Below are 10,934 nucleotides of genomic sequence, written 5' to 3'. Positions count from 1 at the left end.
TGGCAGCGAATGTGTATGTATGTATGTATGTATGTATGTATGTATGTATGTGTGATGTGTGAATGTATGGGGAGAAGGAGAGGGAGAGAGCGGTGTGTGTGTGTGTGTGTGTGTGTGTGTGTGTGGTGGTGGTGGCGGTCTTGGTGTGGTGGTTCAGTCCCAACTTGGCGCCAACTCGCGCCAAGTCGCGTAGGTGGTGCGAGTGCGCGCCGAACTTGCAGCTGTCAGGGAGGGCACGTTTGGGTGGGCGCCCATGTACCGACACGGTTGTGGGAGACGAGGGAATAGTAAATGACACTGGTTTACACTACAGCCAGCGATGGCTGAGAAGGGCTGGGTGGTGCTCCTTGGCGACGATGAGGCCAAAGGAGAGGATGACACCGAGCGAGCCAACAAGGAATGGCCACGAGTACGAGGCGCCGTGGAGGACGGCGTCAAGGACGAGCGAGCCCGGAACAGTGAGAGTGATGCCAACAGCAACGTAGGTCGGAGAGGGGAGAAGAGCAATCGAGGTCATGAGCGAGACGATAAAGACGGCGAGCATGGCAGACATGATGACAAAGTTGGGCCACTTGTCAGCAACCGGCAGGTGCCACTCCTCCAAGCCAGTCCAGTCAAGAAGCGGGATGAAAGGGGCAAGGCCCAGAGTGTTGCCCACACCCATAAGGCCGGCGACGATAATGACCATCGGCAGCGGATCGTTCTCGCCAGTCACCAGGCCAAACCGCTTGTAGACGACCTCGTAGAGGCCGTAGAGGACAGCACCAAGGAAGGCAAACAGGCCGCCAAGAACCGGATTCGATGGCTTGGACGACGAGGTGTCGGAGTTTGAGCCATGAGACGGTGCAATGTTGTCAGCAAACGAGACCATGGCCGAGGAGGCGACAGCGAGGATGGCGGCGCCAAACTTGATGAGCGACGGGCGCTCGCCGAGGAGAAAGATGGAGAAGAGGACAACAAAGGCGGTCGACGAGTTGAAGATGGTGGTGGCGGCAGCGACCGAGGTCATGGAGAGCGACGAGAACCAGAAGATGTCCGGCACCATGTAAGCGCCGGCGAGCCAGAAGCCACGCCAAGCCATCTGGCCCCAGGTCAGCTTCCAGGCCACGCGGAACTCGCCAAACGAGCTCCACTCAAAATCCTTGCCATGGACAGGATGCGGGAGGGTCCGCCAGTGCTCCTTGTAGCGGAGCATAAACCATCCGACAGGCAGGAAAAGAGCCGGGAAGACATGGCCGAACCAAACGATAAAAAGTATGACTTGTAGGCATTGTCGCCAGTCTCCACAGCACGTGATGCCTCTGCACCAAGGAGCCACGAGACAATGGCGGCGAGGAGGGCGGTGTAGCCAAGGATCTGCATCCACATCGACTGCTTGGGGCGGTCTTCCACATGTGGGATGCCATTCACAGAGTTGAGCTGAACATCCTCCACAATGCTCTTGCGTTGGACAGAGCCGAGGAGCGCCGCCTCTTCATCATAGGTGGCGGGTGGCTGATTGAATTGGCCGTGTGCTGCCGAGCCGGGCCCGCTCGTGACTCCGCTCCTTGGCGTGCTTGCTGGACTCTGCGAAGTTGTTGACATTGAATTTGAGGTGTTTGTAGACTCCCTTGACATCAATAGTGATGGTCCTTGCTGTTGTCAAGTGTTGCTTCTCATCCCTTGTTTCCTATACCCTCCGCTGCCGCCGTCTTTCTCCCTCCGTAATATCCGCTCAATGAATGCCAATGTTCACCCTGCGTCACAGGCCGTCATCACGAGGTGGCCAAATCGTGGTCACTGGCACACAAGTGTGTGCCGTGCCAACGTGGCGCCACGCACTCATCCTTCGTCTGCCAGAGCAGACAAACACAAACACCCCATACACACCCACACACCCACGCACGGTCGACCCGTCACGTTCTGGGAGTGGTACACTACCACCGCTCTCATTCCAGGCGATAACTATTTCCATCAACATGGCCTTTCGTTTTCTTGCTCGCAATCAGCCCGCAGCGCGGCTGCTCTCGCCAGAACGTCTCGGCGGCCTCCGTGTGGCGGCGTTGTCGGCGTCTGCCGGCCGCTCGGCGGCAGCCCATCGCGAGGTGATGAAGTTTGGCGGCGCGTCGCTCGGCTCGGCCGATGCGGTTCACCGAGTGGCGATGCTGGTGGCTGCCAAGGCGTCGGGTGCGGCGGCGGCTGGCAGTGGTGATGAGATCGGCGTTGTGCTTTCGGCCATGTATGGCGTAGCCGAGGCGCTCGCCGAAGCATCGACGGCGGCTCGAACCAGGAACTTTGTCCTGCTCCGCAAGCTCCGCAACCAGATCGTGGCCGGCCACCTTGAGACTATCGATGCGCTGTTTGCCCCGCCGGCGATGGGAGCGACCCGCGTTCATGCTCAGGGCGAGTCGCCGAACGCGGCGCTTGATCTGCAGTCCCCGGCGGCGCGGATGGGTCGGACCGAGCTTGACGCTCTGCGGACAACGCTGCGGTCTGAGGTCGAGCAACTGATGGAGCGCGACTTTGACACTCCAGTGGGAGCCCTGTTCAAGGAGTCGTTTGAGACGCCGGGCGATGCCCCGGCCGTCAAGGCACAGCTCGATCGGATGCAGTCGCTCGGCGAGCGACTCTCGTGCCTCATCTTTGAAAAGTACCTCATCGCGATGGGGACTTCGGCTGTGCTTGCGGACCCGACAGGTCTCATCCGGACCAACGGCAAGTACGGCGCAGCGCTGCCGGATCTTGAGGCGTCGGCGGCGCTCATCCAGGCGCAGCTCGACTCGGTGCTGGCCGCCGGCTCGGTGGCGGTGGTGCCGGGCTTGTACGGCGGAGCAGTGGACAACCCGGCAGCGATCACGACATTCAATCGTGGTGGCTCGGATCTAACGGCGACGCTCCTCGGCCGTGGCCTCGGCGCCGATGAGGTCTCGCTGTGGAGGGTCGAACCGGTTCAGGAGGCCGAGAGCGGGGCGTTTGTCGATTGGGCTCCGGGCTCTGTCGGCGTTGTCCACGACGGCGACGCAAAGACGACCATCCCGGTCCTCACGTACAACGAGGCAGAAGTCCTTACCCGTTATGGCAAGGAGATTGTCGACCCGCAGATTGTTTCGCCGATCGAGGCCAAGGAGATCCCGATCCGGATCCGCAACACGCTGGAGCCCGCGCGCGAAGGCACGACCATTGTTGCGGCCGACGACAAGCCGGCGGCAGCGGCAGCGGCGACCACGGTTGTCCGGGTCCGCAATCGCGGCGCACTGGACGCGTCGGCGGCTGCCGCTCTCCCGCCGTCGCGCGAGGTCATTGCTGTCGTCGGCGACGACATCCGCGCCTCGCTCCAGGATGCTCAGACCGATGTGGCCGATCTCGTTGCGTCGGTCGACTCACGGCTCGGAGACGGGGCGGAGCTTTCTGCCGAGTGGACGCTCGATGCCTCGCCACACGCCATCCCGCTCACGGTAGAGGCCTCTAAGGCTAATGACGCCATCGCGGCCCTCACAGCCACCCTTGCCGGCGTCAACACCGGCGCCCTGACGTCCATCAATGTCACTCCCGAGCCTCTTACCGCCAGCCAGCCGACGCTTTGACGCTTTCGGCCAGCACCACCAGCCGACCGTGGATGAGACCACATCATTGAACCTTTTGGCTTGACGAGGGGACGGAGATCGCAGCGGCTGCTGCTCTGGTCAGTTGACAATGGCTAGCCGGAAAGCCGGGACGGCACGGCGCGACAGGCGGATGCTGGTGGCAGGCAGGCCCAGGGAGTGTGGCGCAGGGTCTCAGAACGGAGGGCGAAGAGCGGAGAGTACTTGTCGTAGGTAACTCGAACGGCTGGGGGGGGGCATGACTGACCTGGCTGGGCTTTACACAGCAGGGGTGGCTGCGCTAAAGGCGGCTGCTGTGGCCGACCCACTGCTTCCGTCGCCTCCACCTGTGGTGGCACGGCGGGCGGCGGTGGGACCTGCGCGGACGGCGCTTGCGGCCTATCGACGCGGGCTGGAGCTGATGCTGGCGTTTGTGCGACGGGCGACGACGCAAGAAGGCAGCGGCTGTGATGGAATTGATGATGGCGCCGCGAGTGGCGATGCCGCCGAGGCGGGAGCGGCAGCAAGAGCAGCAGCGGCAGCGGCAGCCGTGAGGGATGCGTTGTCGCCCGGACACGCACGCATCATGACCCGGCTGGCCTCGTATTTGAGCCAGGCCGAGGCGCTGCAGGAGTTTGTAGACAAAGTCGAGGCTGAGATGGCGACTGCGATGGCGGGAGAGACTGCTTCGTCGTGTGGGCCTGCGCCGGCGCTTGTAGCGTATCCACGCATGCCGACATCATCGGCCGAGACAGCCGAGGCCATTACCGCGGCTGCCCGCGCGCTGCCACGGGCTGCTGCGCAACCTGCGGCTTCCAATGAGGCAGCCTCGTCCGCGCCTGTCCTCGCTGTGAACGAGGATGCTGACGATGCCAGCGCAGATGACGATTTGGAGGTGAAGCTTGAGAGTGGAGGCAGCGAGCTGGAGGAGCTCGAGGCCGAGGCCGAGGCGGTTGCCGCTGAGTCTGCATTGGGCGGAGCCGCCGCCGCTGCAGAGCTGGCTGCTGTGGGTGCAGATCCGGCAGCGCTGGCGGCCGCGGCTGCCGCTGACGCCGCGGTCGCAGCGCTCGCAGCCGGCCTGGAGCCAAAGGTAACACCGGCAGAGCTTTCAGAGCTCGAGCAGGAGCTCGATGCACTGATGCGTGGCGGGCGATGAGCGGCGTGCTGGTGACGTCCACCATAAAATAGCAGGCTCCCGACCACCATTCGAGATGACAGCACCGCACCGCACCACCCTCCCTCTCTCTCTCCCCCCCCCATGCAAGGGCAACACATTAGTCTCGAGTTTTTCGTTTGCTTAGAACATGCCGATCTTGCTGGCAATGTCGAGAGCATCGTGCTCGGGAGCCAGGCGGATGAAGGCCTTCTTCTGGCCGTCCGGGCGGATGAGGGTGTTGACCTTGGCGGCCTTGACCTGGTACACCTTGTTCATGGCGTTCTTGATCTGCGGCTTGGTGGCGCGGATGTCCACAATGAAGACGAGGGTGCGGTGGTCCTCGACAGCCTTCATGGCCACCTCGGTGGTGAGCGGGAACTTGAGGACCGAGTAGTCGTTGATGCGAGCCTTGCCCGGGGCCGACTGGCGCGGGTAGAGCGGCTTGCGGGCCTGCTTCTTGGTCGGCTTGGTCTTCCACTGGACCTTCGTGTGCACCTTGCGGTTGGACTTGAAGTTGCCCTGCGTCTGAGCGCGGGCGGCCGACTTAGCCTTCGCTGTAGTTGTGTCCAACCCCATGTCGGTCGTGTGAGTCAAAACGTCGCCATCCCCCGCCGCCCATCCCGCCGCGCTCCTCACCGCCCTCCCGGGTGCTGCGGGTGCCCACACCCACCACCACAGCCCATGCTTGCTCGCCCTGCACTTGCGCATTACGACCATGGCATGGGGGGCGTTGTGGCCGTGGGCGTCAGGGGCTCCTCGCCGCCGCCGCACACAAAGTATGGCCCACCGCACACAAATTCGATGATGCGCTGGGCCACAGCGACGGTGGACAAGCAGCTCCCAGGGGGGGTACACAGCACCAACGGAATACACCGGTCGTCTACAGACGCAAGAGCATGTATCCAACGTCGTAGGCAAGGAGCACCTCGTGGTAAGGTTATACTAGCTTTGGTTACGTACTCTTGGTGCTGACCATTGTGAGCAGAAGGAGAGAAAACTGTTGCCCAAATGCGTCAATCTGGCACAATCCAGCTCGCGCTGTTTTTCACTTTCCTCACACCCTTGCCGCCACCGCCAAACGACCGAACGAGTGCCACAGTCTCTCGACGTGACAATGGAAAGAGCTGAACGAAGGTTGTGTGGCTCATGGCACAATTTGATTGCCAACGGTCTTTTGACCATGATGCTATCGTACGTGGCCGTTGCCGCCCCGCCTCCCCCTCCCCCGGTCCCTGCTCCTCTCGACAGCGCACGACCTCGCACCTGGGGAACCGCCTTCACCTCTTCGACTCCTTTGTTCAGCACTCGTCGCTCACGGCACGACGGATAGCTACACAGGTTTGCACGCGCCAGACAGAGTCGAGAATAAGCGCAGGCGCATGGCTTGGCAAGGAGGGGTGGGCGAGGCCGGGAGCAATGGCCGTGCCCGCGCCCACGTTCGTGCGGCTGGCCAAGACAACGCAGCAAGTGTAGACGGCGCCAACGTCCTACCGCTCGCGCCATCGCTGCGCCCTTCGGCAGTGTCCCGAGCAGACGCACTGAAGCAGAGCGACAGCCTCCAGCCGATGCCAGCACATGGTGCTGCGGTCGCAGCCGGACGTGGCGAGCCAGAGTCGCGCCCGGAGGCAGACTCGTGGCGCCTGCGAGTCCGGCGCATGTCGATGATGGCCGGCAATGCCGACACCGAGCTTATTCGGGCTGCCCGTGGCAAGGTTCCGCTGGGAAGCTCGGATCCGGCGCTGCTAGTGGGCCGGGCGACGGCCCAGGCAAGCAGCTCGAGCTCGACGTCATCCATCGGGAGCTCGAGCTCTATCTCGGGCAGCTCGAGCACTAAGAGCGACTCTGACACGGGCGCTGGAGCCGCTACTGCGCAGGAGCCACATCTCGACGCTGAGTCGGATGTGGAGCCTGGCCTGGTGGCATCGAAGGGCAAGACCGGACGAGTTGTTTGGTTCTCGCGGGCGGGCACATTCAACGCGCTCGCCAAGACGCCGTCGGTGGCGCGCTTTCTGGGCGAAAGTGCCGAGCGCGATGCCGAGTCGCCGGCGGCCGCCGAGGAGTCGATGGCGTCGTTGATGGCCGGCCAGCGGCCGCCGTCAGTGCCGGTGCGCACAAGCTCGCGGAATGCGCGGCTCCGCCGGGCGGTGTTCAACACGCTCGACGCCCCTGAGTCGTCGCGGTTGGCCTACGTCATCAACGTCTTCCTGCTCTTGGTCATTTTCGTGGCCACCGGCGCTTTCTGCGTCTCGACGCTGCCCGAGTACTTTCGTGACGAGCCACTGGCCCTCCGTCTCATCGAAATCTTCTCCATCACCATTTTCACACTCGAGTACGTACTCAAGGTCGCCACGGCGCCGTCGCTGTTCAACTACGTAGTTTCACCGGGTGCACTGATTGATCTGGCATCGATTGTTCCGTTCTTTGTTGAGCTTGTGCTCACCGGCTCAAACGTGGCGGGGCTAGCAGTCATCCGAGTGGTGCGACTGGCGCGGGTCTTCCGGCTCTTCCGACTCTCCAAGTACAACCACCGCTTCCTCTCGATCGTGCGGACGCTTGTCACTTCGGCCTCGGCGCTGGTCCTGCTTTTCTTCCTCTTCCTCCTTTGCGTCGTCGGCCTCTCGTCAGTCTTGTACTTTGGTGAGACGGCCACGCTAAGCTTTGATCGGTCGGACCAGAGCTGGCGGACCAAGGCGGGCGGGCGGGCGCCGTTCCAGTCGATCCCAGACGCGTTCTGGTTTGCTGTTGTCACGCTCACCACCGTTGGCTATGGCGACGCCATGCCGACGACCGAGTTTGGCCGTGTCGTGGCCATGATCATGATGCTGGTCGGCATGCTTGTCATTGCCTTTCCCACCACCATCATCACCTCCAACTTTGAGCTCAACCCGCAGCCCGAGTACCCGGCCGAGCTGCATCCTTCATCTCGTGCTGAGGACGCGCTTACCTTTCTTGCGACCGAGTCGCGCGACTCGCTTGCCGTACTTGGTGACCTCAACTCGGCGACTCATGCCGCCACTCGCTCCGCCTACTCAATCCACATCCTTCTTGCCGCACTGCACAACGAGCTCGAGGCCAACGGCGAGCTGTCACTCTCCACGCCGGCGCCCATCGACACCATCGATCCCATACCTCCGCTGCCTATTCCCTCGCCGCCGGCATCACTCCTGCCCCACTCGGCGTCGGCACCGGCGCAGGCGTGCGCGCAGGCGCAGGTGCCACTAGCCTCCCTCCCCTCGATCAGCCGAGTCTGGCACTACCGCCATCGATATCTGTTCGCCGCAAATGATCCGCCCTTGCACACGAAGGTGATAGAGCCCAGCATCTGTTCAAACATGCCCACCTGGCCACAGCTCGTCACGCCATACAACCGACAACGACTGCACCTCACTTCCCCGACAGCACTAGCCAGAAGCGGAGAACCAGGGCCCATGCCGCGGACGACGGTGGAGGCGCTGTATGACTTTGAGGCCAATCCGGCTGCGGTAGGTGGTCGGGCATGTGGGACAGCAGCAGGTGGCGGCTGGGTGGCCGTTGGGAGTGGGCGCGGGGCTGAGGCGGGCGGGCTGGCGGCGACTCACCTGGGCACGACAACCGGGCGACGACGGCGGCATGGCGACTGGATAGCCTCAGAAGCAGCTGGGCTTCAAGCGCGGACAGCGGCTGCAGGTCTCTACGATGGACGGTGAGTGGTGGATGGGCCACATCGGGCCGAGGTGGGGCCTCATCCCGTCCAACTATGTCAAGGTTGTTGAGGACAGCGCCAAGGCCAGCGGCGCAAAGCCGGCATGGCTTGCTGGCGAGATGACGACGACGACCTCATCTGACTATGTCTATGACGACGAAGAGGGCGAGGGTGAGATGGAGGAGCTTCTGCTGCTGGATGATGCCGAGTTTGGCGAGGGCGAGCCGGAGATCGTGTACGTCGACGAGCTCGGCGAGTTTGACGAGTTTGACGGTGTCAATGCCAGTGAAGCCGAAGATGTCATTTACGAGTATGACGATGCCGAAGCGCTGGACGATGCGCTTGTGGGCGAAGGCGAGGTGGAGTGGGCGTTTGAAGACGGCGAAGGCGAGCTCGGCGAGGAAGAGGTGGAGTGGGCGTTTGAAGACGGCGAAGGCGAGCTTGGCGAGGGCGAGTTCCTGGACATGATCGGTGAAGGCGAGCTGGGCCAGGGCGAGCTGTACGATGAGGCCGAGTTTGACATGTTTGGCGAGGACGAGGGCGAGTTGTTGGCTTACGAGTTGGGCGAGGGCGAGTTTGAGGATGCAGCCGAGGATGACTCGTTTGGATCCGAGCTCGAGGCGCTGATGGCCTCCACGTCCGAGACCGAGAACGCGGCCGCGCCGGACACTGCAACCGATCCACCGGAAAGCGGAGACGACGGCGACGACTCGTCCGAGTTTGACTTTAACTTTGAGTCGACCGAGGATGGTGATGGCGGCAGCAGCGACCAGCAGCTACACAAGTCTTCATCGTCGGACATTGACTTTGGCGCCTTTGCCACCGACACCGCCACCGGCACTGCATCATCGGCCGATTTCGCTGCTGCTGGTTTAGGAGGCGGCGGATCTGGCTCAGAGTCCTCGATCGACTTTGGTGCCTTTGACTCGACCAGCGCATCGGCGCTGAGCGCCAAGCAAGTGAGTGTGGACCTTGAGTCGTCACCCCAGCCGTCGCCCGAGCCATCACCCGAGCCATCACCCGAGCCATCACCCGAGCCGTCGCCCGAGCCGTCGCCCGAGCCGTCACCCGTGGTACAGCAAGTAGTGGTGATGACAGAGCCCGAGACCGCGGCTCCGCCTCAGCTTGTTGCGGCCTCGGGCGAAGAGATTGAGGCGGCCTACAAACGCGGCTACGAGCAAGGCTTTGATGACGCCCTTGCCAAGCTGGCTGAGCAGGAGGAGGCAGCGGCGCGTGATCGCACCGTTCCTGGAGATGACTTTGACTACGAGTACTACTACGAGCCGTCTGTCGCGGCCGAGTCACGATCGCCGGCCTTTGGGTTTGACGGAGGCGACCGGCCGCGCTCTTCGCTGTTGCGGTCAGCGGCGGACCAGCCTCTGCGGCACTCGCGCGCTGCAGCATCGGCATCGCGTGATGGCGCCTTTTCCCAGCGGCGAGCGCCCGACCGTGCCTGGCCTGCTGAGCCACGCCGATCTCAGCAACCACGCCGTGAGTTTGAACGGCCCGAAGTGGAGCCGCGTAGCGTAGACCGACGCCATACCAGCAGCTCACCGTTTGCAGCGCGAACAAGCATCTTTGACACAACGCCCGAGCCCGAGCCGGTCTATCAGTCTCCGGTGATGGCCTTGCCGCCGCGAGAGTCGCCTGCTGCACTTGAGCCCGCGCCTGTCTACCGGTCTCCAGCGGCTGTCCTGCCGCAACGAGAGTCGTCGACTTTGCGCAATCCGCTCACGTTTGCGCCTCCGCCTGCGAGCCCGTCGTTCGAGCCCCGGCCGCGAGGCGTTGATATTGGCTTTCCCACCCGCTCGCCGTCCCGCGATGCCACCCCTCCGCCGGCATGGCGCGGCTCGTCATTGCACCGAGGAAACCGGTCGCAGTTTGACAGTGCCGACGGCCACCCTGGCGCCGCAAACCTCGGTCGCGAGCCTGCCCGTGGCCGTACCCCGGCGTCATCACTTCGTCTCAGCCCAACCGGCCCGGGACCTGCACTTGCCGATGTTGGTTACTCGATCGAGGCGCTCTTCTATGCCCGACAGCAGAGTGGTGCCAGATCGGGACCGCCTTCCCAGTTCTAGCCATCCACCACCACCGCCCGGCGACCACCCACCGCCCGGCGACCACCGCCCGGCGACCACCGCCCGGCGACCACCGCCCACCACCCCAACCAAGGTACCCTCAACCGTCAACAAGACTTACTCCTCTCTCTCAACCGTCAACAAGACTTACTCCTCTCTCTCTTCCTCTCTCCCACTCCCCGTCATCGACAGTAGCCGTCACTTCAGCCATACAGTCTTGAGGCGGTTAAAACGTCTAAAGACCTCGATCTGAGGACCCGTTTCCGCGTTTGCTGCGGCGGACGTCGGACCTGGATTAGGGTGATGCTTATGCGAAGAGAGCACGGAATTATCAGCTGCTGTGGGTTGGAGGGGGGTGTTTGTGGAACATCGCCACTTGGAGCGGAGACACCTAAACGAAATGAAGAATCTAGTTGCCGGGGGTTGATGCGAGAGTCCTCGCGCCGTCCCCACGGCAC

General features: G+C 63.0%; 5 protein-coding genes across 5 annotated transcripts; 3 read left to right on the top strand and 2 right to left on the bottom strand.

Moving 5' to 3' along the window:
- Positions 1 to 285: 285 nt before the first annotated feature.
- Positions 286 to 1,696, bottom strand: AMSG_11773 (uncharacterized protein). Its single transcript, XM_013904552.1, has one exon. The coding sequence runs from the start codon at positions 1,193 to 1,195 to the stop codon at positions 308 to 310; it is 888 nt and encodes a 295-aa protein (XP_013760006.1). The 5' UTR covers positions 1,196 to 1,696; the 3' UTR covers positions 286 to 307.
- Positions 1,697 to 1,882: 186 nt separating this feature from the next.
- AMSG_03571 (aspartokinase) lies at positions 1,883 to 3,563 on the top strand (the record flags this gene model as incomplete). The annotated part of the gene is made up of 1 exon (XM_013904464.1): positions 1,883 to 3,563. Exon 1 carries the CDS (start codon positions 1,959 to 1,961, stop codon positions 3,561 to 3,563), a length of 1,605 nt encoding a protein of 534 aa, XP_013759918.1. The 5' UTR covers positions 1,883 to 1,958.
- Positions 3,564 to 4,146: 583 nt separating this feature from the next.
- AMSG_03570 (uncharacterized protein) lies at positions 4,147 to 4,756 on the top strand (the record flags this gene model as incomplete). The annotated part of the gene is made up of 1 exon (XM_013904463.1): positions 4,147 to 4,756. One exon carries the CDS (start codon positions 4,147 to 4,149, stop codon positions 4,714 to 4,716), a length of 570 nt encoding a protein of 189 aa, XP_013759917.1. The 3' UTR covers positions 4,717 to 4,756.
- Positions 4,757 to 4,830: 74 nt separating this feature from the next.
- AMSG_03569 (ribosomal protein L23a) lies at positions 4,831 to 5,716 on the bottom strand. The gene is made up of 2 exons (XM_013904462.1): positions 5,677 to 5,716; positions 4,831 to 5,270 (listed from the first exon to the last, which is right to left on the bottom strand). Exons 1-2 carry the CDS (start codon positions 5,690 to 5,692, stop codon positions 4,858 to 4,860), a joined length of 429 nt encoding a protein of 142 aa, XP_013759916.1. The 5' UTR covers positions 5,693 to 5,716; the 3' UTR covers positions 4,831 to 4,857.
- A 556-nt stretch (positions 5,717 to 6,272) lies between these two features.
- On the top strand, positions 6,273 to 10,476 carry AMSG_03568 (uncharacterized protein; the record flags this gene model as incomplete). Its single annotated transcript, XM_013904461.1, has 2 exons — positions 6,273 to 7,928; positions 8,347 to 10,476. Exons 1-2 carry the CDS (start codon positions 6,282 to 6,284, stop codon positions 10,474 to 10,476), a joined length of 3,777 nt encoding a protein of 1,258 aa, XP_013759915.1. The 5' UTR covers positions 6,273 to 6,281.
- Positions 10,477 to 10,934: the final 458 nt, after the last annotated feature.

The sequence above is a fragment of the Thecamonas trahens genome (assembly GCF_000142905.1).
Source record: "Thecamonas trahens ATCC 50062 unplaced genomic scaffold supercont1.13, whole genome shotgun sequence".
NCBI lineage: Eukaryota > Apusomonadida > Apusomonadidae > Thecamonas > Thecamonas trahens.
The sequence above is the reverse complement of the archived record's forward strand: the minus strand, read 5'-3'. Positions and strand labels throughout refer to the sequence as shown.

What these genes read in the sequence shown, in the direction of transcription:
- AMSG_11773 (XM_013904552.1), bottom strand. Translation starts at nt 1,195, where the DNA reads ATGCTCCGCTACAAGGAGCACTGGCGGACCCTCCCGCATCCTGTCCAT.